At 46.6% G+C, this 25,996-nt stretch overlaps 1 protein-coding gene across 4 annotated transcripts in view; it reads left to right on the top strand.

Moving 5' to 3' along the window:
• PARP4 (poly(ADP-ribose) polymerase family member 4) overlaps positions 1 to 25,996 on the top strand; it is a 1,744,976-nt gene that overhangs the window by 1,256,252 nt on the left and 462,728 nt on the right. For 3 of the 4 annotated variants that reach the window (XM_069202293.1, XM_069202291.1, XM_069202294.1), the window contains one exon: positions 13,940 to 14,002. In XM_069202293.1, coding sequence (XP_069058394.1) covers positions 13,940 to 14,002 — 63 coding nt within the window. The remainder of the gene's footprint in view (positions 1 to 13,939; positions 14,003 to 25,996) is intronic. The other variant, XM_069202292.1, reaches the window with a different exon arrangement.

Below are 25,996 nucleotides of genomic sequence, written 5' to 3'. Positions count from 1 at the left end.
AGCGCTTCCGCTGGAGCCTCCGTCACGAACGTTAGCGACCCTCCAATTGGCGGTTCTAAGATTCATACGGGAAGGGAAGGCGGCGCGACTACCACAACAGGTGCTTTATCATCCTAAGCGGCAGGGTGGGTTGGCAGTCCCTTGCCTCCTTCGATACTTCCAAGCTTCACAACTGCGTTTCCTCTTAGAATGGAGCCGCCCGTCTTCTGAGAAGCATTGGTGTTTCATGGATCAGGCGGTGGTCGGCTCTCACATATGGAAGGAACCCTGGCTTAGGCGTCGTCACAGAGCGCAAGGGCTGTACATATCCCCGGTCACGTAGGTTTCGATAAAGGTGTGGGACCGGGTGGCTGGCAGAGGGGGTTTGACGACCTTCCCGTCCCCAATGACCCCCTTGGGTGCGAATCCTGATTTTGGTCCGGGATTATAGCCTGAAGTATTGCGTCGATGGTATGAGGGAGGCTGTAAAACGGTGGGATACTTATTCGATGAGCAGGGGGTTATCCCCTTTGACCAGCTTAGGGAGACATATGGTCTGACCGAGGCGGATAGGATGATGTACTATCAAATTCGACATTGGGCCCTGCTACCAGCCAATAGAGCAATAATTGACAGGCCGTTAACACCGTTTGAAAAATGGATTCTCACGAAAAAGGGCGATAAGTGAGTGGTTTCTGAACTCTATGCCCTCTTGCGAGGGGAGGCCCGCCTGCCCAAGACTAAGGGTCAACTGAGATGGGAGAAGGAGTTGGGGAGAGAGTTATTAGAGATGAGTGGGAGAGTGTTTTTTATAGAGCGCACCATACAGCTTATAACGCAGCAGGTACAGAGACAGCTTATAAAGTGGCCACCTCCTGGTATTACACCCCAACAAGTATTCATGTCTGGTACCACGCTAAATCTAGTCTTTGTTGGAGGAGGTGTGGGGGGTAGGGTCGCTTGTGCATCTATTATGGCACTGTCCCAAGCTACACCGGTACTGGAAGTACATAGTGGACACTGTTGACATGGCTTTTGACACTCAGATCCCCCGATTCTCTGCATACATTTTGCTGGGCCTTCCCAACCCTATCACTTCTCCCCTGAGGTCATTGAGGGGACGGCAGATGGCTTTAGCTTTAAATGCCGCAATACAATTGTTGCTCTCCATGTGGGGGTCTGAACAGATCCCGAAAACGATTTCATGGCTACATAAGCTCTGGTTTATCCTCGCTATGGAAAAGCTCACCCTGACTTCGCTGCATCGGAGTGGGGACTTTAAAGAACTCTGGCAACCATACTTGCGTATTCTATCTGGGGAGTTTTCTGAATGGACCTGCCCATCCTATTTGAGGGTTTTGAATTTGACTTGAGTATAGAGATCGAACCTTTAAGGGGAGGTCCACACATGACCATTGTAAAGGAGCCTGAGATTGTCTGATTTTTGCACTATTGGCCAGTTGTGGGGAAATACTGTTGTATTTTGTATTTAATATTTCTTTTTTTTTTTTCCTTATTGTTTCGCATGAAGTATGCTAACTATGAGCCTATTGGCACACTGAGATGTGGTTTATATGCAATGTTTTTATAATTGAAAATCAATAAACAGATTTGATCTACAAAATTGCACTGTCACTTTTTGTAGTACTTGAGCTCAAGCATATTTCCTGAAGCACATTCAGGCAAGTATCTACAATAATAATGTAGAATGTTCAAAAATGCATTTGTCTCTTCGTGATAAACAGCTGTTCTAGGGAAGCGCAGCACTCAAGGAACAAACTCCCTGGAGAATACTAGTCACTTAGCTGCAGTCTTTTCCCGAGTGCTTGCGGAATGCCTGGTGTCAGCTGGTACAGGAATGAAGAAAAGAATTGCCTCAAAAGTCCTGAATACAAGGATGACAGCAGGCGCTGGACTGCTAAATCAGATGCTGAGATCAGGAAGCAAAACAAAGCCAAGCAGGGAGGCATGCTTCACTCTGCTATTTATAGCCAACCAGGAAAGCAGTTGAGTTTCCACGTGTGGATGAGTCACCATACCCAATAGGAAGCACATGTCTACACCACACCCAATTAGAAGCACGTGTCTACACCTGCTCACATTAGCAAACAAGCATTGATAAAACCAATTGTGTAACACAGCACATTATGTTTACTTAGAAACATGAAGGTTTAACCAAGAACAGAGATATGATTTAACCCTAATCCCTGGGGATGCTGACAGATAACGCAGGAGGCACCTTGGGGATTCCTGACAGATGAATGCAACAAGTTACAGAGTATTCATTTAAAGCAATCTGAGGTGAAGCCAGTAGCTTATAGCGGGAACCGATTGATGAAGTGGGTGAGTTTGATGCATCGTTGAATTTTAAGGGCAATCAGACACAAACTACAGTCTATGTGGCACATACGGTAGGAAATTTGTTGGGATGGTTGGACCAAAAGAAGCTGGATATTGTACTAGATCCGAATAGTTCTGAACAGGTAATGCTAAGCAAGGAGGTAGTAAGTTCAATCTCAGTAGAAAATTGTAATTGGTCTGAAGATTTTCCAGAAGTATTCAACAACAATTTGGGTAAAATAAAAAGGTTTACCCATCAAATACAATTGAAGGCCGGTGTGGAGCCTGTGGTCCACAAACCCAGACTTGTACCAATAGCCATGAGGGAAGAATTGACGAAGCAGTTGCAAAGGTTGTATGATAGTGATGTAATAGAACCTATAGAGTGTTTAAATTTCTTTCTCCTATAGTTTTAGCGAAAAAAATCCAATGGGGCTTTGTGGATGTGCATCGATTTGAGAGACTTTAATGGAAGAATATGGGTTGATCGGCATCCTTTGCCCAATATTACGGAGATGTTGACTATGATTAGAGGTACTAGAGTTTTTGCAACGTTGAATTTGTCATCAACATGCCATTAAGTTGAATGGCATAAAAATTCACGGCATTTGATGTCATTTGTCACACCGAATGGGGCATAACGATTTAAATGTATGCCATTTGGGTTGGCTTCTGCTTCATTGGTTTTTCAAAGAGTGATGGAAGCAATTTTTAAGTCAAATGTTTTCAAGATGACATTGTGGTTTGGAGTGTAGACAGGAAGGAGCTTGATGAAACATTAAGGGTAGTGTTGACAATTTTGAAAGAAAGGGGAGTCACTTTGGAAATTAACAAGTGCAAATTTGTAGTGGAGAGTGTGGATTATTTGGGACACAATTTGTCCAGGAAGGGTGTGGAACAAAAGGGTAGTTTAGTTATGGCTATAAGTGAATTCCCAGCACCTTTGGACAAGGATCAACTAAGATCATTTTTGGGATGGTAGAATTTTATGAACAATTTATTCCAAAGTGTGCTGAACAGATGAAGGAAATGCGAGAATTACTACAGAATAAGACTAAATTTGAGTGGATGAAAGATAAGGAAGAGGAATTCTATAAGATAAAGCGTAAATTGGCTGCTGCTATGCCGTTGAAACCGTTTGATACAAGTGATCACAGTATTGCAGTGACAGATACTAGCCAATACGGCTTAGGGGCAGTTCTAATGCAATCCAGGAATGATGAAGTGGTGGCCTTTGCTTCTCAACCACTGAGAGGAGCTGAGGGTACCTGTTCGGTCATTGAGAGGGAAGCTTTGGCATGTTGGTGGGGAGTGAATTATTTCAGGACGTATTTGTGGGGAACGGAGTTCACTGTGAGGACAGGTCATAAACCATTGGTCAACTTGTTTTCGACTAAGGGTGCTGTCAAAGCAACGGCTAGGATTGCTAAACTGATTTATAGGCTGCAAGAATTGCAATTTAGATTGGAGTACATTGCTGGTGTTAAAAATATTTTTGGGAATTGTCTATCGCGTCTACCTGTGGATGCAGTGCAAGAAGAGGATAATAATGATGACTTTCATGTGGTTGCGTGTACCATGTTGGATGAGAAAGAATGTATTAGTGAAGAAGAATGGAAAGAAGCAGTGAATCAGGACAAAGTGTTGCAAGAATTGTTTCAGAGACTAAATAGTGGATGGAACAAGAGTGAGGTGTGTGAAGAAATAAAAGTGTTAAAGGAGATATTTTAGGAATTAAGCTGTTCCGATTTTGAGAAGAGCAAATTTGTTGGTGGTGCTACAAGCTATGTGCAGTAAGTTATTGAGTTTGACACATGAGGGACATCTAGGGATGATTGCGGAGAAGAAGTGGGTGGTCAACGTTTGCTATGCAAGAAGTCGGAGAGCGAGAAGAAGAAACCTGCATGGTTGCAGGAATATGTTAAGTAGTCAACAAGATACAAAGTTACTCAAAAGTTTTGTTTTTGGTTATGTTTATTTATTTTCATTTTGTCAGAACACATATTGTGTTAGGAAAAATAAAGGTTATGTTGGTGGTAGAACCCGATTTCAGTATTGTGTTCATTCTTTTGTCTGAAAGGCAAGATGTGTTGTATCTGGGTTTGGCCTTTGTAACTATGGTAATGGAATCTGTAAGGTTGGGGGAGTAGAAATGTTAGGATTGGAAATTGTGGCAGTTGCTGTTGTGGTGGCTACCCTGTTGGATGTATGGATTATACTTGTAATAAAAAACTACTAAGAAACTCACTAATAGTGGAATCTTAACATTTCATTTTGGGCGGATAAAGTGACTGCATGGCTTCTGATGAAGAACGAATAGAATAGCGCAAACATAAATGTTTTAACCATTTTTGTTGCTGTAAGTAAAATGCTGGGGAGACAATGAGTACATGCTTTAGGTCCTGGGCCCTGTTATTGCATACATTACAAATCAGGGGGTGGGGGATAAATCACATACCATTTCGCTGGAAAGGAGTTAAGCGGGAGCATCCCCAACCTCAATAGTATCCAAAAACGTCTCAACCCATGAGGTAAATTCCATGTAATGTAGGGTTGCCCCTTCCTCAACATAATCGCTCTACTTATATTCACAAAATCCCTTCTTTTACTTCACCTCTCATTATCCAAAGGAAAGCTGAACACCTGCGTTTCCTGCTGCCAAGTAGTTTTTAATTGGGCCGTGTAGGAAAGTAGCCTCTTTGTAGCTTGATTACCCCCACTTTTGGCCTGTTTGTCAGTGTGTTTGACTGTGTTCACTGGGATCCTGCTAACCAGGACCCCAGTGTTTATGCGCTCTCCTCTAAATTTGGTTGCTGGTAACTTTTTCTCCCCACAGTTGGCATACTGGTGCCCCATGTAAGTCCCTAGTATATGGTACCTAGGTATCCAGGGCATTGGGGTTTCCAAGGGATCCCTATGAGCTGCAGCAGTTATTCTGCCACCCATAGGGAGCCCATGCAAAGGGTTCTGCTGGCCTGCCATTGCAGTCTGCGTGAACCGGGTGCACGCACCCCTTTTCACTACAGGTAACTGCACCAGGCCACTGTAAGTCACCCCTATAGTCAGCCCTCTTGGCCCTGAGGGCAGGGTGCAGGTACCTGCATGTGAGACCACCCGTGCACTAGCAGAGGTGCCCCCACAAACTCCAGCCCCATTTTACTGGACTTCGTGAGTGCGGGTGCGGCATTGTATATGTGTACTGGACCATGTAACATGTTCTGCAGGCCTGCCGTTGCAGCCTGCGTAAAAGGGTGCATGCACCCTTTTTCACCATAGGTCACTGCACCAGGGCACTGTAAGTCACCCCTATGGCAGACCTTCCTAGCCCAGAGAGCAGGGTGCAAGTACCTGTGTGTGAGGGCACCCCTGCACTAGCAGAGGTGCTCCCACGTACTCCAGTACCATTATCATGGACTTCGTGAGTGCGAGGAAGCCATTTTATGAGTGGGATGGACATAGGTCATTGCCTATTCCAACTACATAATGGTAAATCCCAACCTAGGCATGTATGGTATCAAACATGTCAGAATCATACCCCAATACCGTTGCAAGTATTGGAAGTATGATTCCATGCACACTGGGGGCTCCTTAGAGGACCCCCAGCATTGCTACCACCAGTCTTACAGAGTTTTCTGAGCAGCCAAGCTGCTGCCACCCCTCAGACAGGTTTCTGCCCTCCCGCTGCTTGATCTGGTCAAGCGCAGGAAGGCAGAACAAAAGGATTTTTCTTTGGAAGAGGGAGGTAACACCCTCTCCCTTTGTAAATAAGTGTGCCTGGCTTAGGAGGGGTAGCCTCCCCCAGCCACTGGTTTTGCTTTGAAGGGCACATTTGGTGCCCTCTGTGCATAAACCAGTCCACACCGGTTCAGGGAACCCCAGTCCCTGCTCTCGCACGAAACTGGTTAGTGGAAAGGGGAGTGACCATTCCCCTGTTCATCGCCAATCCAGGGGTGGTGCTCAGAGCTCCTCCAGAGGGTCCCTGTGTTCTGCCATCTTGATTCCAAGGTTGGCAGGGAACTCTGGAAGCATCTGAGTGGCCAGGCCATGCAGGTGACGTCAGAGCCACCCTCTGATAGGTAGAGACCTGGTTAGGTGACCAAGCCCCCTCTTTGGGCTATCTATGGTCTTCCTCTGGGGTGGGACCTCAGATTCAGCTTGCAAGATTCCAGCAGGAGTCCTCTGCAACCTCTGCTTCGACTTCTGGCGCCCGGAACCTCGACTGGACCCTCCAGGAACCTATAAGCTGCAGATCCACAAGAAAGACTCTTCTGCAACATTGTATCCAGAATTCCTGCCAGCTTTGCAACATTTTCCCGGCCATGCATCCTCAGAAGACTGCAACGCTTCAGCCGGCACAAGAAGAAGAAGGAATATCCTTTGGGGTGAAGGCATCACTCCCCTGTATCTGTAGTTACCTGCCTGCAATGACGACCGGCTGCGTGGATCTCCCCTCATCCTGAGTGGCGTGGGTCCTTCACAACAGATGGTGGTCAGGAGAGTTTCCCTTGGGCCTCTCTACCAGCTGTAGCACTTTGGTGGTGGTAAGTCCTTTCTACTCCATGCAAGTCAGCACCCCCATGCACCGCGTCCCTTTCACCTCCAAGGGGAACTTCAGGCAATGTGTAGCTCCAGCCCCCAGTACTCTTTCCTGCACCTCCTGGGCCTCTGCGTCATCCTTCGGCAACCTGGGAGCAACTTCTGTGGTGCTGCGTGGGCTGCTTCAGCGGCTTCTGTGTCCTTCACCTGTGGAACACCTGTGGGTGCTGCCTCTGTTCCTGTGGGCCTTTGGCGATGCGGAGGGTCCCCTGTGACTCCCTCCCTTGGTTAGAGTCCTCCTGGACCTGGCCGGTCCCCGGCTGCACCTCTTTTCCTCCAACCGCAAATTTGTATTTGCCACAGCTTGTTGGTGGAAATCCTTCACCCACACCCATCTGCAATCCAGCTTCCAGCGTGGGACATCTTTTGCACCCATCAGGAACTCTTCATCAGCTTCTGTGCTGCAGTGCTGACCTGTCTTCCTTCTGGGTGGGTAGTATCCCCTACTCCCCCTCTACTCCACAGACACTTCTGGACTTGGTCCCCTCTCTCCACAGGTCTCATCTTCAGTAATCCATTGCTGATTTCTTGCAGGCTGTTCTGGGTGTCTTCTTTTTCCTCTTTTCGTCCTTTGGGATGGTTTTGGGGAAATCCATTGTTTTACTCTTGCATTCCTGGTCCCTGGTGGGTTACTGCATTACTTACCTGTGTGGTTTCCTAGTACCCCTAGCTTCCCTCTACACAATTTACTTACCTAGGTGGGGGCCCTGTGTTCACATTCCATTTTCTTAGTATATGGTTTGGGGTCCCCCTAGGGCCACTGTTGCTTATTTGCTATTGTATTGCTATTTTACTATTGCTTATTGCTATTGTCTATATGGGGCCTGTCACTAAGATTGCTAACCAATATCTTCCCCAAAAAGTATAAGACTTTGCAACCTTTTTATGCCTCTTATTGTTTATTAGTCAGTATATATATATATATATATATATATATGTGTATATATATATATATATATAAATATATATATCCAAGAAAGAAGTGACTCAAACAGATGATCTCACTAAAGAATAAAAATATATTTCTACTACAACGTTTCAGCTTCCGCATTCCTCAGGTAGTACAAGATTGTTTGCTCAGTGGCTGCACAGCTGACACTGGCGGATTTTCAAAAAGCATCATGAGTGAAGATTCCAATTGGAATGTGGAATCAATGCAGTCCTGAGAACTCTTCAGATATGCAGAAATCAAGTGGTATTGTCAGTGATGTTCAGTCCATCTGGATGCAGTGATTTTAAACAGTACATCCAGAAATTGTCTCTGATGTCCAGTAGTTCTTCCTTTAAAACATGTTCCACAGGGAAAATCTTCAAATCTGATAGTAAATGGTCCACAAGGTTAAAAAGTACTGTCTTTTTGGCATGGTTACCCCCACATTTTGCCTGCTGTCAGTGTGTTTTGACTGTGTTCAGTGGGACCCTGCTAACCAGGACCCCAGTGACTGTGTTCTATCCCTCTAAATTCGGTTGTCCTTGACTTAGTATACCCCACAATTGGCAAACTGGTGCCCCCATGTAAGCCCCTAGTATATGGTACCAGTACTGTTTCTTTGAGACCCAACCAGAGTGGCTCCGTGAGTTGGGGCTCGAGGCACTCAAGGCTCGGAACTCCAGTGCGCCGAAGTTCTAGAGAATCCAGGGATTGCAGGCGGTGGGCGGCCAACCGCTTAAGGGGTTCAAGGGGCCAGAAGGACCAGGGGCCTGGAGTGGCTTCTCTCAGTGGCCAGCATTGTAGCTGCCGCAATGGAGCTGCGATGAAACGGCACCGCAATACTGCAATGTCGCTGTGATAACTCAGAAGCAGAAACATACCCGGAAACAGGGGGCAAGTTCAGCGTAATCGTAAATGTACTTTTTACTGCATAATTGTTCTCCATGACTAGGGAAAATCTGTGGTAGTATATCCCTGTCAAGGAGTGGGAAGTGGGCATTACTGTTCATGGTTAGCTTTGTGCCTCTGTGAATGCCCAGAAACTGGTATTTTGGCTGTTATTCACAAACTGAAACCCCACCCTAGAAATGGTTGGAAATATCCATCCAAGGGCTGGAGTTACTTCTCTTTCAGGATTAGAAAAAGGATGATTCTCCTCCATATTTGTAGGGGTGGGCGGTGAACTTTGCTCCGCTAAAGGATTTTGTGGATTTTTTCCCTCTCCGCGCTCTGCTTAGAGAACAAAGTTGCAGAAAACATTGCGTAACTGAGTTTTTTACCTCCTTCACGTTCGTCAATGTTAAATTGGCGACGGTGTGCGAAACAAATCTTACTCCAGACTACCTCCTGGTAAGATTTCTCAACGCGAGTGGTCACGGATGGTCGCTATCGCATGCTTTGGGAAAACCTTCCATTCGCGTTGAAGAAGCTGCTGCTCAAGTAGAAAATCTACTCCAGTGGCAGAAAAGAATCAGCGCCCTCTTGCCTTGCTAGTGGTGCTGTTTGCTCTGATTTTACAGCACAGGACAAAAAATCAGCACGAACGCCCAGACCTAACCCACTCTGCTGCTTGCGGAACTAACCGTAGTGCTACAGAGTTTTTTGGTCACTTTGCAGAACTCCAGGAACTCTGCATTGGCCTACATATTTGCTGGGGATGTAAGAGAAGGATCTTTTTCTAGCTGCAAAGAAAAACGGTCCACGCACAAAGAAAGGAAAATGCATGTTTGTTGAAGGGGCTCCATTGCCCCATGCTTAAATGTACACTATGAAGATTTATGAGCCTGAGAATAGACGCTTGTAAGAGATGTCACATGACATTCTCTTTTTATTTATTTACTTTTTAATTTTTGTATTCCCTTTCCAGACAATAACTGATGACAAATCGTCTCACAGCAGAGAGCCGACACGTAGTTTTTCATACATAAATATGTTAATACTCTAAACATGTTGTAGCTAAGAATTCACCAACTTCAAATTCATAAAGTGTATTTAGTTAATCATAAATATTTAGAATATTCCTAAATGGATCAAAAAGAACAGACGTAAGATCAATATATAAAGCATATAATTAACTTACTGTGGGAGGCTGGCCCTCCAGGTAGTTTGCATAACCAGGCACACTGTGTAGTAGGTCCGGGCAATGACACGTTGGTTTACATAGGTAAAAACTAGACCCCCTAATGCTCTAATGTTTATGGTAGCTTGGTCGAGCAGTTAGGCTAATCCTGGAGAAGTGCAAATCATTTGTTGTACTTACAGTATCAATACAGCAAGACACACACTCAAAAGAATACCTCAAGACCAATTTACAAACATACCTCAGATTTTTATAACATTTTTAAGACCAAGATCATTAAAATCAGGTAAGTACTTTTAAGTTATGATTTTTTAAAGTTTAGAAAATGTCTTAGTTCTGTGTGTAATTACGCATCATAGGAATCAATGGAGAAAAACTTTAAAAATGCATATAAAATCAGGCAATTTGTTTACCAATATCTCCTTTTGAAGGTATGTCGAGGTCATCAGTAGGCCCTATGGACCAGCTGGAGAAGTTTGGGCGGTTCATGGTTCTGGTGGGAGCAGCTACAGAAAGTCGTTAAAGTAGGTGCAAGGCCACTGCTGGGGACCGCTTGGAAAAGCTCTGCACAGGTAGACTTCAAGGTGAGTCTGGTGGGTCCCCTTGGAGTGTCGAGGTTGCAAGAGGTGGGGGACCCTCAGGGCACAGCTGGATCTTCGGTGCAGGTAACAGGGTGGCCGGGTGCGGAGCGAATCGGTGAGCCAGGAGCTGTGTGAAAAGGTGCCCTTGGAAGCAGGAGCTATGTCGCTTTGAGGGTCACTTACAGGTCAGCAGGGACCTTCTGGTGGTCCTTTGACTGGGGCTTCCTCCTGGCCCTTTTTCAGTCCGGGGTGGACTGTCATTTCTGGCTGTCTGACATGGAGTGACCAGTACCTGGGGCTTTTGCACGGTTTGGCCACTGATGGTTGCAGTGCCACCAAACTTGACACACTTGCAGGGTTTGTCCTTGTCCGCACGGTCCGTCAGATGGAGTTTAGTCTGTCTGCTGTGTCTGGTTCCCTAGTGAGTACTAGGTCAGTGAAGTGGACTTCACTGGTCCTCTGGTCTTTGTTGCAGGAGAGTGATGCCTTTACTCTGGAGGTAGATCTTCTGCGATTTCCAGAAGTGTGGAGGTCCTCTGGAGGTTTGTAGAGTCCATCCGATGTCTGAACAATCCCCCAGCGGCAATTGGTGAGTCCTGGGTGCAGCAGGCAGGGTTTGGCTCCTTCTTCTTGGTGCAGCAGGACTTAAGTTCTTGAGCCTTGGGACTTTCTTTGTTGCTGGTCTTATTTTCCCCTTAGAATCTGATTCTCTGGTCTAGGGATGCCCTCTAAATACTGTATTCAGTGGGCGTTTAGGGGAGTACTTGGTAGTGACCAATAGTAACCAATCTACCTTAGGGTGGCTACACCCACTAAGTGACCACTTCCTGTGGGCAGAGGTCACTTCTGTACACTTGGTTCACTATTTTTCTTCTATGCAAGATTGAGGAAAACGAAATGGAGGGGTCACCAAGCATGCAACATCTTATGGGTGGTGCAAGCTGGGGCTGACCACTCCTCCTGTCCTTTGTGTATTTTCCCAATGTTGCTCCCGCTTATAGTGGGGGTGTGCAACAGGGGCAGCAATCTGCTGCTAGCAGTCTGCTTAGGGGTCGAGTTTCAAGGAAGGTAAGCCCTTTAAAGCTTGCTAGCAGGGCAGTGCACATTCCTGGGTCAGAGGTGTGATATCACCTCTGTCCAGAAAGTGCTACATTATGGGACCCCGAGAGCAGGATCTCTCACCCCAGGGTTCCAGAACTTATTCTGGTGGTGGCAGGTTGGTTGTGACCAGCCAGCAACCATGCCAGGATTAGTTACCTTTGCAGGGGTCACGTCTAAAGTGCCCCCTGGGTACCTTTTGTGATGAATCCAATACTGGTGCCAGTTTGTATTTAGCATTCTGAGTTGTTTGATACCAAACAACCCAGGCTTCAGAGTAGCCATCATGTAGCTGTGACACTTATACTGACCAGTCACATGTATTAAAATGGCTGCTCTGTTCACTTACTATGTCCCAGGTTTTGCAGGGACTCAGTAGGGGCATATTGCTCATGCATCTATGCCCACACATACGGTATAGTGCACCCTGCATTAGGGCTGGATTGCCTGCCAGAGGGGTGACTTACCTATATTGCACGCAGTGTATAGTGGACAGGGCACACAGACTGTGGGCCATGTTGAGTTTGCATTTTAGGATTACACCAGGACACTCAGCCTGCAATGGCAGTGCTAAGTGCATCTGGATGCATGGCCCTAGAGGGTGTCACAATCTGTGCTGCTGCCCTTATGGGTCTACCCTTAGTACCCCATGCACTGGGTACCTAGGTACCATTTACTAGGCACTTATAGTGGCAGTTAAAGGTGCTTGCCAATTGTGCCAATGCATCACAACAGTTTTTGGCAAGAGATCTGGCCGGGGAACCTGCTTAGCAGGGGCCCTGGGCACTAACAACTTTGAGACTACATCAAATACCAGACAAAAAGTGGGGGGCTAACCATGACAAAAGAGGCCTTTTCTCACACTTACAAGGTGCATAACATGTTCCAGATCTTATGGGATTTCTGATAGTTGACCTGGAAACCTGTGCCTGCATCCGCAGAACCGTACCTGGAAGGCCGTTGCGTCGGCCAAAGGGCGAGGAGAAGTTGAATCACGCTTTGATTTCTTGTGCTTCTTATGCCTCTTCCCCGAATGTCCCAGTGACCTGGAGCGGGACGAAGAGGACTTAGGGCTCTTAGAGCGGTCCAGCAACCATCTTCTCAATCTGGATCGAGATCTCGAGGAGTCATGCTAAGTGACGTCGTCTGTCCTGGCCTCAAGCAGCTTTAGGGACTGCACCTTCAAAGTCGTTGGCGCCATGGCCCAGCAGTCCAAGCACAAGTTGGGGTTGTGGGTGCGCTCAAGGCACCACAAACAGACCACTTGGGGGTCTGTAACTGACGTGGGCCGGTGACAGGTGCCACGTGGTTTAAAATCTGCCTTCCTCAAAGACATTCCTCGATACACTCGAAAAATACTCAACAAAACTTCTAAAAAAAAATCCTGTCAAAAAGAAACAGATCGGTAGATCTTCTCCGGATCAGCGCTAACTGCCACAGAAAGAAAAGAACTGATCTCCATGCGTTGAGGTGGTGTGTATATATAGATGACCGCGCCATTGTCGGTGTCTGAACCGAACAAAGCCATCTGGTGGCGCACAGAGGTACTGCTCAAACAAAATCCTGGTAAGAAATCTGCAGCTAGATATTGTCTCTACCAAATAATGCGTTACCGAAGGTAGGTAAATTGTTCTTTCAGGGATGCACATTTGCAATAAGAGGCTTATGCTTAATATTTTTCAGAACGGCACAAGTGCCACCTAATGACAGTATGAAGTTCTGCAGTTTGTTGCAGGCAGACTGTGACCTTGGAAAAGCTGCAGTATTCAGCACTTCAAGCCTTTTGTGGGGCTGCTGTCTCTGACGTCACATGCAAAAGCTGCAGTATTCAGTGCTTCAATCCTTGTGCTGGGTTACTCGGTCTGAAATTATACTGTACCACATAAAGTTGGTAGGTATGTAGACTTAAGATCTTGTCTGCCAGATGTGGCAGCAAGGGCTGAGTCGAGTTTACCTTTACCATCTCCTGTTTCTTTTGTATTTTCACATCGGTACGAAGAAGATGGCATAACCAGCAGAAATAATGTTTCTATCTGCGTTTTCCCCACACAAAACACTCCCATATTCTCGAGAAGTAGGTGCCGTTAGTGGGTCATCTATTTGGAATGGATTACCAGTACTTTTTCAGCTAAGATTAGAGATGTTTTTTGAACACCCTTTACACATTCCTTTAAATGATGGAATGGTTATTGTACAAAGTCTTTTTTTTCTAGTAAGTAACGCGTTGTTGTATTCAAATGTTTAAAGAAACCCTAGCATGTAAAAATATATATATATGTTGTGTTTCTAAGTGCATGCATTTGATTAATGTATTGTCATAATATATTTTTCCAGAAGACTTCTGAATCCTCATCCTCTTCTGACTATATGGAGCTTGAGTATGAAGAAAACCTTGAGGTTAGTATCAAAGTTGTCAAGCATAGTTTTATTGCAGTGTTGTTGGCACCCTGTGATATCGATGGACATGAAGCATATTTTTAGCTGCCTACTAGGTCTGGATGCTCGTGCACTTCTGTTGTTTAGCGCCAGATGTTGCACCATTGAAGACATCAGAAGCACTATGCAGAGGAGGAGGAGCGGTGCCCTCATTGTGCATGTATTCAAGTCATCTTGTGTCTGTTCCAGTCATGTACCCGGTGAGGAGTGGTCCCAGTGGCATGGCAGGGGCCTGTCTTTGGACCTACTGACAATGCCATCAGAAATGGATACAAGAACAGGAGATTATTAGATGTCCTCCCTTGTATTTATGAAATTTATGTTTTTATTTAACTGCTTTTTGAAATTTCTGATAAATAATTAAAATTCAGAATGCTTTTGTAGAAACAGAGTAGCAACTTACTTTGCTTTTAATGAGCCCATATAACGAAAACTGTACCGTAGTTTTCTCTTCGCAAAGCTTCAGCATTTAGGCCTACCACACCTTTTTTCCATCTCCCCAACCTGCTCCACCAGCTCTTCCCTAAACATGGCTATTGTTATGGTTCCATCGTAGGTCCTTCATAGTGGACTCCATAGACTTCTGGTCACTCACAGATTAATATACTTAACTGAGGTATTTGAAGAGCATGCATTCACGCCAATGAGTCGTTTGGCACAATTGTCACATAATGGGTGATTATTGTTACCCAACTTAATGGAGTTCTGTAAGGAAATGTCTGTTTTGTATGGTTATTCTCTAGTCTTTTGACTGATGCTGCTGGCTTTCAACTCTGGGAGTGTTCTGAGGCCTGCTAACCAGACTCCAGTGCCAGTGCCCTGATCCTAAAGTGTATGTCAAATTGGCTATACCCTATTGAAAATGGCTTACTTGCCTGTAAGTCCCTAGTATATGGTACCTTGGCACCCATGGCAAGTAAGTTAGAAGGGTGCTCCAGGGCTTGTAGCACTGATTGTGCAACCCTGGGTGCACCCCTAGTAAAACAAGTCCCCCAATCCACCACTGCAGACTGGTACAGCCTAACTTTCCCATTGAAAGTAATGGCAAAGCCACCATTTCCCCTGGACATGTGTGCAAGTCACCCCTCTGGCAGGCCTAGCGACCCCTAAAGGCAGGATGCAACATATTACACAGGCAGGGCATGTTCTTTACATGTCCTGACAGTAAAGTACACAAAACTGTTGTTTTTACTGTGGAAAGACTGAGGGCCACATGTACAAACATCCGGTTTTGTGACTCGCAATTTGCGAGTCGCAAAACCGGATGTACAACAGTGTACTTTACACTGTTTGCGATTCCCAATGGGGTCGCAAATGACCTACCTCATGAATTTTCATGAGGTAGGTTGCAATTTGCGACCCCATTGGGAATGGCCGCCCTCACAGGGATGGTGGCCTGCTGAAGACCGCAGACCACCATGTCTGTGACTGCTTTTAAAGAAAGCTATTTTTTTTCAATGCAGCCCGTTTTTCTTAAAGGAAAACAAGATGCATTTCTCTTTACTTTAGTAGAGAAATTCAATACCAATATAATATATAGATGTGTGTTGGAAAATGGCTCCCTGTTGCAGTTACCCCCCACTTTTTGCCTGATATTGATGCTGACTTGACTGAGAAGTGTGCTGGGACCCTGCTAACCAGGCCCCAGCACCTGTGTTCTTTAACTAAAAATGTACCATTGTTTCCACAATTGGCACACCCCTGGCACACAGATAAGTCCCTTGTAAAAGGTATCAGTGGTACCAAGGGCACTGTGACCAGGGAAGGTCCCTCAGGGCTGCAGCATATGTTGTGCCACCCTAAGGGACCCCTCACCTACCACATGCACACTGCCATTGTAGATTGTGTGTGTTGATGGGGAGAAAAAGGCAAAGTCGACATGGTATCCCCCTCATGATGCCATGCCCATAAAATACTGCCTGTGGCATAGGTAAGTCACCCCTCTAGCAGGCCTTACAGCCCTAAGGCAGGGTGCACTATACCACAGGTGAGGGCATAGCTGCATGAGCAATATGCCCCTACAGTGTCTAAGTCTATTCTTAGACATTGTAAGTACAGTGTGGCCATGTTAAGTATATGGTCTGGGAGTTTGTCAAAAATGAACTCCACAGCTCCATAATGGCTACACTGAATACTTGGAAGTTTGGTATCAAACTTTTCAGAATAATAAACCCACACTGATGCCAGTGTTGGATTTATTAAACAAATGCACACAAAGGGCAACTTAGAGATGCCCCCTGTATTTTACCCAATCCTTCAGTGCAGGACTGACTGGTCTGTGCCAGCCTGCTACTGAGAGACGAGTTTCTGCCCCCCTGGGGTGAGAGCCTTTGTGCTTAACACCTCCCCCCTGCAGAAACTGTAACACCAACAGTGTGAATTGAAGGCTCAAGCTTCGTGTTACAATGCCCCAGGGCACTCCAGCTAGAGGAGATGGCCGCCCCCTGGACACAGCCCCCACTTTTGGCGGCAAGTCCAGGGGAGATAATGAGAAAAACAAGGAGGAGTCACCCACCAGTCAGGACAGCCCCTAAGGTGTCCTGAGCTGAGGTGACCCCTGCCTTTAGAAATCCTCCATCTTGATTTTGGAGGATTCCCCCAATAGGATTAGGGATGTACCCCCCTCCCCTCAGGGAGGAGGCACAAAGAGGATGAAGCCACCCTCCAGGACAGTAGCCATTGGCTATTGCCCCCCAGACCTAAACACACCTCTAAAGTTAGTATTTAGGGGCACCCCAGAACCCAGGAAATCAGATTCCTGCAACCTGAAGAAACAAGAAGGACTGCTGACCTACAAGTCTGCAGAGAAGGAGGAAGACGACAACTGCTTTGGCCCCAGCCCTACCGGCCTGTCTCCAAATTCGAAAAACCTGCTCCAGCGACGCATCCGACAGGGACCAGCGACCTCTGAAGCCTCAGAGGTCTGCCCTGGACTAAAGGACCAAGAAACTCCTGTGAACAGCGGCCCTGATCAAAACCAGCTACTTCTTTGCAACAAAGAAGCAACTTCCAAAGACTTCACATTTCCTGCCGGAATCGTGAGACTACACTCTGCACCCAATGCCCCCGGCTCGACCTGCAGAAAACCAACACCTCAGGGAGGACTCCCTGGCGACTGTGAGCCCGTGAGTAACCAGAGACAACTCCCCTAAGCCCTCACAGCGACGCCTGCAGAGAGAATCCAGAGGCTCCCCCTGGCAGCGACTGCCTGTAACAAGGGACCCGACGCCTGGAACCAACACTGCACCTGCAGCCCCCAGGACCTTAAGGAACCGAACTTTGACGTAGGAGTGACCCCCAGGCCACCCTCTGCCTTGCCCAGGTGGTGGCTGTCCCGAGAAGCCCCCCCCTGTGTCTGCCTGCACCGCTAGAATGACCCCCGGGTCCCTCCATTGAAACCTATAGAAAACCCGACGCCTGCTTCTCCATGGCGCCTATGTGTTTTGGGCACCTCTTTGACCTCTGCACCTGACCGGCCCTGAGCTGCTGGTGTGGTAACTTTGGGGGTTGTCTTGAACCCCCAACAGTGGGCTGCCTATGCCCCAGAACTAAGACTTGGAAGTGATTTACTTACCTCCTAATCGAACCTTTACTTACCTCCCCCAGGAACTGTTGATTTTTGCACTGTGTCTACTTTGAAAATAGCTTATTGCCATTTTTACAAAGACTGTACATGATATTGTTTTCGTTCAAAGTTCCTAAAGTATCTAAGTGAAGTACCTTAGATTTAAAGTGTTTAAATCTCGAACCTGTGGTTCTTAAAATAAACTAAGAAAATATATTTTTCAATATAAAAACCTATTGGCCTGGAGTAAGTCTTTGAGTGTGTGTTCCTCATTTATTGCCTGTGTGTGTACAACAAATGATTAACACTACCCTCTGATAAGCCTACTGCTCGACCGCACTACCACAAAATAGAGCATTCGAATGATCTAATTTGCCACTATCTAAGGGGAACCCTTGGACTCTGTGCACACTATTTCTTACCTTGAAATAGTATATACATAGCCAGCTTCCTACAATGTGTAAACAGTATTGCAGACTATGTTGAGAAAACAGGCTAAAAATGCTTTATTTTTGGAGTTTTGTTAAACAAAACCTTAAAAATAAAAACCTTCAATTAAAGGTACAAAACGTTCTGTAATCCAAGTATAAGGTATAGAAAGTATAAGTAATCTATAATAAAATAGGAAAAACTACATTTAAAATAAAGGAGCATTATTAGCCAATTGGCTGCATGCAGGTTAACACAGTAGAATCAAAAAACTGGCACCGTGCCATTAAGACCCTGAGCACCTCTAGTATCCCACCATACCTCAGGGGTGAGAGTGAGGTGACAGTTGGTTCCACAGTTAGGCCAGTTCTTTTTTTCAGCTCCTTCTGTGAGGATTCTGGAGCATAGAGCTCTCATTTTTCTGGTTATTTAGCCAGAAAAATAGTCTAAAAACTTTTTTTCTCTGCTTTACTCTACGGCTTCCCTGATTGCCTGAGTAAAGTGACAACTTTTTTCTCAAAAAATGCCTTCACCTTTTGTGAAATGTCCTTCTTGTGGAAAGAAGGCCCAGTCAGACCCACACTCTGTGTGCATAGTGTGTTTACCTCAGAGTCACTGCCCTGACACCTGCAGGCACTGTAAGAACCTGTCCAAAAGAACTTTATAGGACAGAGAAAAGATTCGTGTGCATGGACTGTATGAAAGAGAAGACTTCATCCTCCTCTGTTCCTAAGAAGATTTCTGCAGACTCTTCTGGAAAACGGCGAGCCAGATCGACGTCAGCTGGTAGGAAAATTCCTGTCTGTTCACCGTCGATATCATCCCTTCCATCGTCGCATCACCAGATGTTGCAGAGTACACCACCGTCGACAGCGATTCAACCGACGTCGAGAGACATGATGTCGAAAACTCAACTCCCTCATCGGGATAGATCTCCGTCAACAGTACCACACCGATCGACGTTGAGTAGGCACAGGAGTGCTCATACGCCGTCAAAGATGAATCACCATCCTCCGACGTCAAGCCATCCGACGTCAGTCGACATTGAGAACAAGGTCGAGGTCCCCACATCATTCAGCGTTGAGATGCTCATCACCGTTGGCCCATCGCTCGACACCAAGCGTCAAGACACTCAACGTCGAAGCATGTCCCTACAATGGGCCGTCACTCGCCGTCGAGGCACTCAACGTCGAGACCTGAGAAGTCTGGGAATTCTCAGTCGACGTCACAAACTCGTGGATCTACGTCGATGACAGTGCAAAGTCGATCAACGTCAATACAACCAGTGAAAGTGCAAAGTCGATCGACGTTGAGACAACCATCGCCAGTGACATCTGTCTCACAAAGAGCGACGCTACGTACCAGCCCTCCTCAGAGGTCATCAACAGGACTTCAGCCAACTGCAGAGACTGCTGTACCTCAAAAAGGTCCGGTGGTCACTATACAGAGTAGGTCATCGGGGGCATCAAGAGCATCATCTTTAGGACACCTTTCACCTATAAACCTGTCCCCGAAATGGTTGGAAAGCCTTAACAAGACAGCGGCTTCCCCGGACTCACAATATTCGCGTCTATATTCGGCATCGCCGTCGTTGCCATGAACGCCTTCACCAATGACGCCTGCTGAACGGTCAAGGCCAACATCTGAACTGCCCAGTCCTAGACACAGATGCAGCCCGTCAAGATCACTCACCAAGAGTAAGTCGTGATCCAGACGGCGATCTAGATCCTCTAGATCACGACAATGACGCAGGTCTCCTTCGTGATCGACAGCATCGGAGTCTTCAATTAGAGATTATTCACCAACCCTGACTAATACTCCTCCGACAAGAGTATCGCCAGTGGACGATATAATAACCTTCAACAAAGTGTTAGTTAGAGGGGCCCAGAAGCTTAATATAGACATTCCAGAGCCGACAACTTCATCATCGGTTATTTTTGAGACTCTACATCATCGTACATCTTCTAGACAGTTGTTACCACTGGTGCCTGGTCTTCTACAACCGGCTATGGACACGTTTTTGACTTCTGCAAGCCTGCGTTCAGCCCCTACTACGATCGTAAAGAAGTATAAGGCCCCAGACCAGGATTCTTTATTTCTTAGGGTTGATCCACCACCAGACTGTGTTATTTTAGCTGTGGCCCGTAAGACCCATTCGGTGGCCTCATCATCAATGGTCCCTCCAGATAAGGAAAGCAAACATCTGGATTTGTTGGGCAGAAAAATGTGTGGCACCTCGGCAGCATTCATGAAGGTCTTTAGTGCCTCTGCACTGTTGGGGAGATACAACCTTTTTTTTGGGACTCTCTGAACAGGTTCGTAGATAAATTGCCTAGGGAAGATAGGCAAGATTTCGAAGAGATCTTCCAGGAGGGGAGTTTGGTGTCCAACAAGGTTATCAGTGCTGCCGCAGATGGCGCGCTTGGCAGCTCATGGCTACGCACATGGTATTTGTGCAAGGAGGTCCTCTTGGCTACGACTTACAGGGTTGAAGACAGGAAGCACAACACCGCATCCTGAACCTACCATTTAATGGGAACTCCTTATCTGGCTTGCATACTGATGATGAGATGGCTAAGATGGAATCAGAGGTGGACACAATGAAGACAGTGGGACTGTAGGAGGCTGGCCTGGCTTATAGTGGGTACCTTGTGGTACTTGCACCTTGTGCCAAGTCCAGTTATCCCTTATTAGTAGAATAGAGGTGATCTAGCAGCTTAGGCTGATAGTGGTAGCTATAGCAGAGCAGCTTAGGCTGAACTAGGAGACATGCAAAGCTCCTACTATACCACTTATATCATATAGCACTACATCGTAAGAAAACACAATACTCAGAGCTATTAAAAATTAAGGTACTTTATTCTAGTAACAATATGCCAAAAGTATCTCAGAGGATATACTCCCTTAGGAGGTAAGTAATATACACCAAACATATACACACACAACCCAAAATCAGGTAAGTAACAGTTAGAAAGGTAGTGCAAACAATGTAGAACACAATAGAATGCAATAGGGAGAAATCGGCCTGGGGCAACACAAACCATATACTCCAAAAGTGGAATGCGAACCATGAATGGACCCCAGGCCTAGTGTAGTGTGTAGAGGGTTGCTGGGAGTGTAAGATAACACTAAGGGTGTCCAAGATACCCCACCCAAGACCCTGAAAAGTAGGAGTAAAGTTACCCTACTACCCCAGAAAGACAGTAAAGTCGAGATAGGGGATTCTGCAAGGACAACAACTGACTGCAAAACACTGAAGACCGATTCCTGGACCTGAGGACCTGTAAAGGAAGGGAACCAAGTCCAAGAGTCACGCAAGTGTCCAGGGGGGGCAGGAGCCCACTAAACCCCGGATGAAGGTGCAAAAGGTCTGCCTCCGGGTGGAACCAGCCGAAGCTTCTGCAACAACAGAAGGTGCCAGAAACTTCTCCTTTGGTCAGAAGATGTCCCACGGCGTGCTGGAGGAGCCTTGCTAGCTGCAAGAGTCGCGGTTGAGGATTTTGGGTGCTGGCAGGGCCAGGAAGGACCAGGAGGTCGCCCCTTGGAGGAGGAGACAGAGGGGGCGCTCGGCAACACAGAGAGCCCACGCAGGGGGAGCTCGGCAACACAGAGAGCCCACGCAGAAGCAGACAGCACCCGCAGAAGCACCTGAACAGGCACTTAGAAGATCTGAGGACAACGGTCCACTTAGAGCCACAAAAGAGGGTCCTACGATGTCGGAGTCCAACTCAGCGAGTTGGGCAATGCAGGACGGAGTGCTGGGGACCTGGGCTAGGCTGTGCACGAAGGAAGTCTTGCAAAAGTGCACAGAAGCCCAAGCAGCTGCAGTTCACGCAGTACACAGGATTACTGTCTGGTGTGGGGAGGCAAGGACTTATTCCCACCAAATTTGGACAGACGGGCCACTGGACTGTCGAAGACACTTGGACGCAGCTCCTGTGTTCCAAGGACCACGCTCATCAGGATGAGAGGGGACCCAGAGGAAACGGTGATGCAGATGTTTGGTGCCTGCGTTAGCAGTGGGAAGATTCTGTCGACCCACTGGAGATTTCTTCTTGGCTTCACGTGCAGGGAGAAGGCAGACAGCCCTCAGAGCATGCACCACTAGGAAACAGTCGAGAAAGCCTGCAGGATGAGGCGCTGCAATGTTGCTGGTAGTCTTCTTGCTACTTTGTTGTGGTTATGCAGGCATCCTGGAGCAGTCAGCGGTCGATCCTTGGCAGAAGTCGAAGAGGGAAGTGCAGAGGAACTCTGGTGAGCTCTTGCATTCGTTATCTGGTGAGATGCCCACAGGAGAGACCCTAAATAGCCCACAGAGGAGGATTGGCTACAGAGAACAGTAGGCACCTATCAGGAGGGGTCTCTGACATCACCTGCTGGCACTGGCCACTCAGAGCTGTCCATTGTGTCCTCACACCGCTGCATCCAAGATGGCAGAGGTCTGGGACACACTGGAGGAGCTCTGGGCACCTCCCCTGGGAGGTGCAGGTCAGGGGAGTGGTCACTCCCCTTTCCTTTGACCAGTTTCGCACCAGAGCAGGGCTGGGGGATCCCTCAACCGGTGTAGACTGGCTTATGCAAGGAGGGCACCATCTGTGCCCTTCAAAGCATTTCCAGAGGCCAGGAGAGGCTACTCCTCCCAGGCCCTTTACACCTATTCCCAAAGGGAGAGGGTGTAACACCCTCTCTCAGAGGAAATCCTTTGTTCTGCCTTCCTGGGGCCAGGCTGCCCTGGCCCAATGGGGGCAGAAACCTGTCTGAGGGGTTGGTAGCAGCGGTAGCTGCAGAGGAGACCCCGGAAAGTTAGTTTGGCAGTACCCGGGCTCATTGCTGGAGACCCGGGGATGCATGGAATTGTCACCCCCAATACTAGAATGGTATTGGGGTGACAATCCCATGATCCTAGACATGTTACATGGCCATGTTCGGAGTTACCACGGTGACGCTACATATAGGTATTGACCTATATGTAGTGCACGTGTGTAATGGTGTCCCCGCACTCACAAAGTCCGGAGAAATTGCCCTGAACAATGTGGGGGCACCTTGGCTAATGCCAGGGTGCCCTCACACTAAGTAACTTTGCACCTAACCTTCACTAAGTGAGGGTTAGACATATAGGTGACTTATAAGTTACTTGAGTGCAGTGTAAAATGTCTGTGAAATAACGTGGACGTTATTTCACTCAGGCTGCAGGGGCAGACCTGTGTAAGAATTGTCTGAGCTCCCTATGGGTGGCAAAAGAAATGCTGCAGCCCATAGGGATCTCCTGGAACCCCAATACCCTGGGTACCTAGGTACCATATACTAGGGAATTATATGGGTGTTCCAGTGTGCCAATCAGAATTGGTAAAATTAGTCACTAGCCTGCAGTGACAATTTTAAAAGCAGAGAGAGCATAAACACTGAGGTTCTGGTTAGCAGAGCCTCAGTGATACAGTTAGGCACCACACAGGGAACACATATAGGGCACAACTATATGCACTTGGGTCCTGGCTAGCAGGATCACAGTGACACATATCAAACACACTGACGACATAGGGTTTCCACTATGAGCACTGGGCCCTGGCTAGCAGGATCCCAGTGAGACAGTAAAAACACTCTGACATATACTCACAAACAGGCCAAAAGTGGGGGTAACAATGCTAGAAAGAGGCTACCTTTCTACAGGGACTAGATAGGTGGAAAGACTATAGACGAAGGTACAGGCCGTATGATAGGCGCCCTTATCAACTGAGGGTTCAAACTCCTTAGTGGTCCCAAAGACCCCAGCAGAGGCAAAGGTGACCATTTTTTCAGCCCTACAAGGCGACACGAGAGCGTGTACCAAGCAGACCACATCAGTCTACCCCCAAAGCATCGGGCAAGCAATGAGGATTCGCTTCCCCTAATCCTGTCCACCACTCCAGTGGGGATAACTATTACAAATTACGTACATGAGTGGCACTCCATAACAAGCAACAAATGGGTGCTGAATATTGTCGAGAATGGATATTCTCTTCGTTTCAAGTCTCCTCCTACTCCAGTGCTCCCAACAAGAGCAAAGTGTACTCACCAGTCGTTGCTACGAAAGGGGGTTCTCATCCTGTTGCAAAAAAGAGCGATAGAAAAGGTTCCATCTTCTCAAAGAGGAAAAGGAGTGTACTCCTGATATTTTCTAGTGAAAAAGAAAGGCCAAGAAGGGGTTTTCAGACCCATTTTAGATCTCAGACATCTGAACAAATACATTTGAAAAGAAAAGTTCAGAATGCTGGCTCTTCATCAGATTTTTGCTGAGCTTCATCGAGGGGACTGCATGTGCTCCATAGATCTGCAGGATGCGTACTTTCACATCCCGGTGATAGCAACGCACCGAAAATGTATTCGCTTCATAGTGGCATCGCAACACTACCAATTCAAAGTGCTGCCCTTCGGGCTAAAATCAGCCCCTTGAACATTCTCCAAATGTATAGTGACAGTAGCGGCACACTTGAGAAAAAATAATATCTTCATTTATCCATATCTAGACGATTGGTTGCTAAAACCCATTGCTGCAGAGCAAACCTTGAATCATCTCAACATAGTTCTGAACACCTTCAGTTCTCTGGGTCTGCAGGTCAATTTTCGAAAGTCCAACCTCACTCCAACTCAGACACTCCATTACCTAGGGGCAATGCTAGGCAGCAAGGTAGAAAGAGTGTATGCTTCGGAGGAGAGACTATCATCAGTAGCACAGAAGTGTCACACACTTCTTCACACTCTGAAGTCTACGGTCAGGCAAATAGCATCACTACTGGGCTCCATGGCCTCCTGCATTTTCATTGTCCAGAACGCCAGATTGCACATGAGACCTCTTCAAGAGATTCTGGAGGATCAGTGGAGTCAACTCACAGCCAAATGTGAAAACAGAATAACCTTTTCAACTGTGGGAAAGATATCATTACAGTGGTGGACTCAACATCAACATTTGTTGGTTGGGGTTCCTTTTCACCAAAGCACTCCTTCCGAGACCCTTGTAACAGATGCATCACTACAAGGTTGGGGAGCTCACATGGGGCCTCTCCGGGCACAAGGCCTATGGTCCAAAAAGGAACAGAGTTACCACATCAATCTGCTGGAACTGAGAGCGATCCATCTGGCTCTCAAGTCTTTTGCTCCATCCCTCAAGGGAAAGTCCATTTTAGTCCAAACAGACATATGACCTCGATGTATTATCTGAACAGACAGGGGGGACAAGATCTTTTTAACTCTTTTTTTATCAATCACTTATTTAAAAATGTATATTTAATGTATGTGGTGTTAACCATATAGCATATAATACTTTTATAAAACATGGGAGCCTGCAACCCCTGTAGAAGGCCAATCTCAAATTTCCATACAGTCGAGTTTTGATGTCTGTAGTCACCTGCTATAAGAAAGTCACATTGAAAACTATTTTCTTTATGTTTAAGGGCTTTTCAAGTAATTGAATGTCAAAAGGAGGAGGAAATACTTGCTAGAATTCTAACAGAAAGCAACTTCAGAACTGCTATTGAATCACTTGCACTCTTGAATCTGGATGGTAGTAACACCCTGCTTAAAGATCACCCAGAATCCTCGCAGATAGTTGCTAAGATGTTGTAGCATGTCTCTTCCAAGGCCGGAAAAAATATGATCAAGTCAGGCCCATCATGATGGATCTGTCTTGGCTTACCTTGCCAACCCGCACCATCTTGAAAACTGGCTGCATCATTTACAAAGCATCATAACTAGCAGCTGTGGTTATCTTGCAGACAAGCTCCCCACTTCTGATTGCTATTGTTACAACTGCTGATAGCATACCTTTAGACTGGAGACTAAGAAGTGTAAAAAAAAAACAAATCAGCAGGCAGTTTCCATTTATGTTTCCAGGATCGAGAACAAAATTCCCATATCCATCAAGACACCAATTTAGTAGAGTTGGTCGCACCTCTTTAATGTACACTACATAACAATGCAGTGAGAAC

The sequence above is a fragment of the Pleurodeles waltl genome, chromosome 8, assembly GCF_031143425.1.
Source record: "Pleurodeles waltl isolate 20211129_DDA chromosome 8, aPleWal1.hap1.20221129, whole genome shotgun sequence".
Taxonomy (NCBI): domain Eukaryota; kingdom Metazoa; phylum Chordata; class Amphibia; order Caudata; family Salamandridae; genus Pleurodeles; species Pleurodeles waltl.
This window is presented reverse-complemented; position numbering and strand designations above follow the sequence as displayed.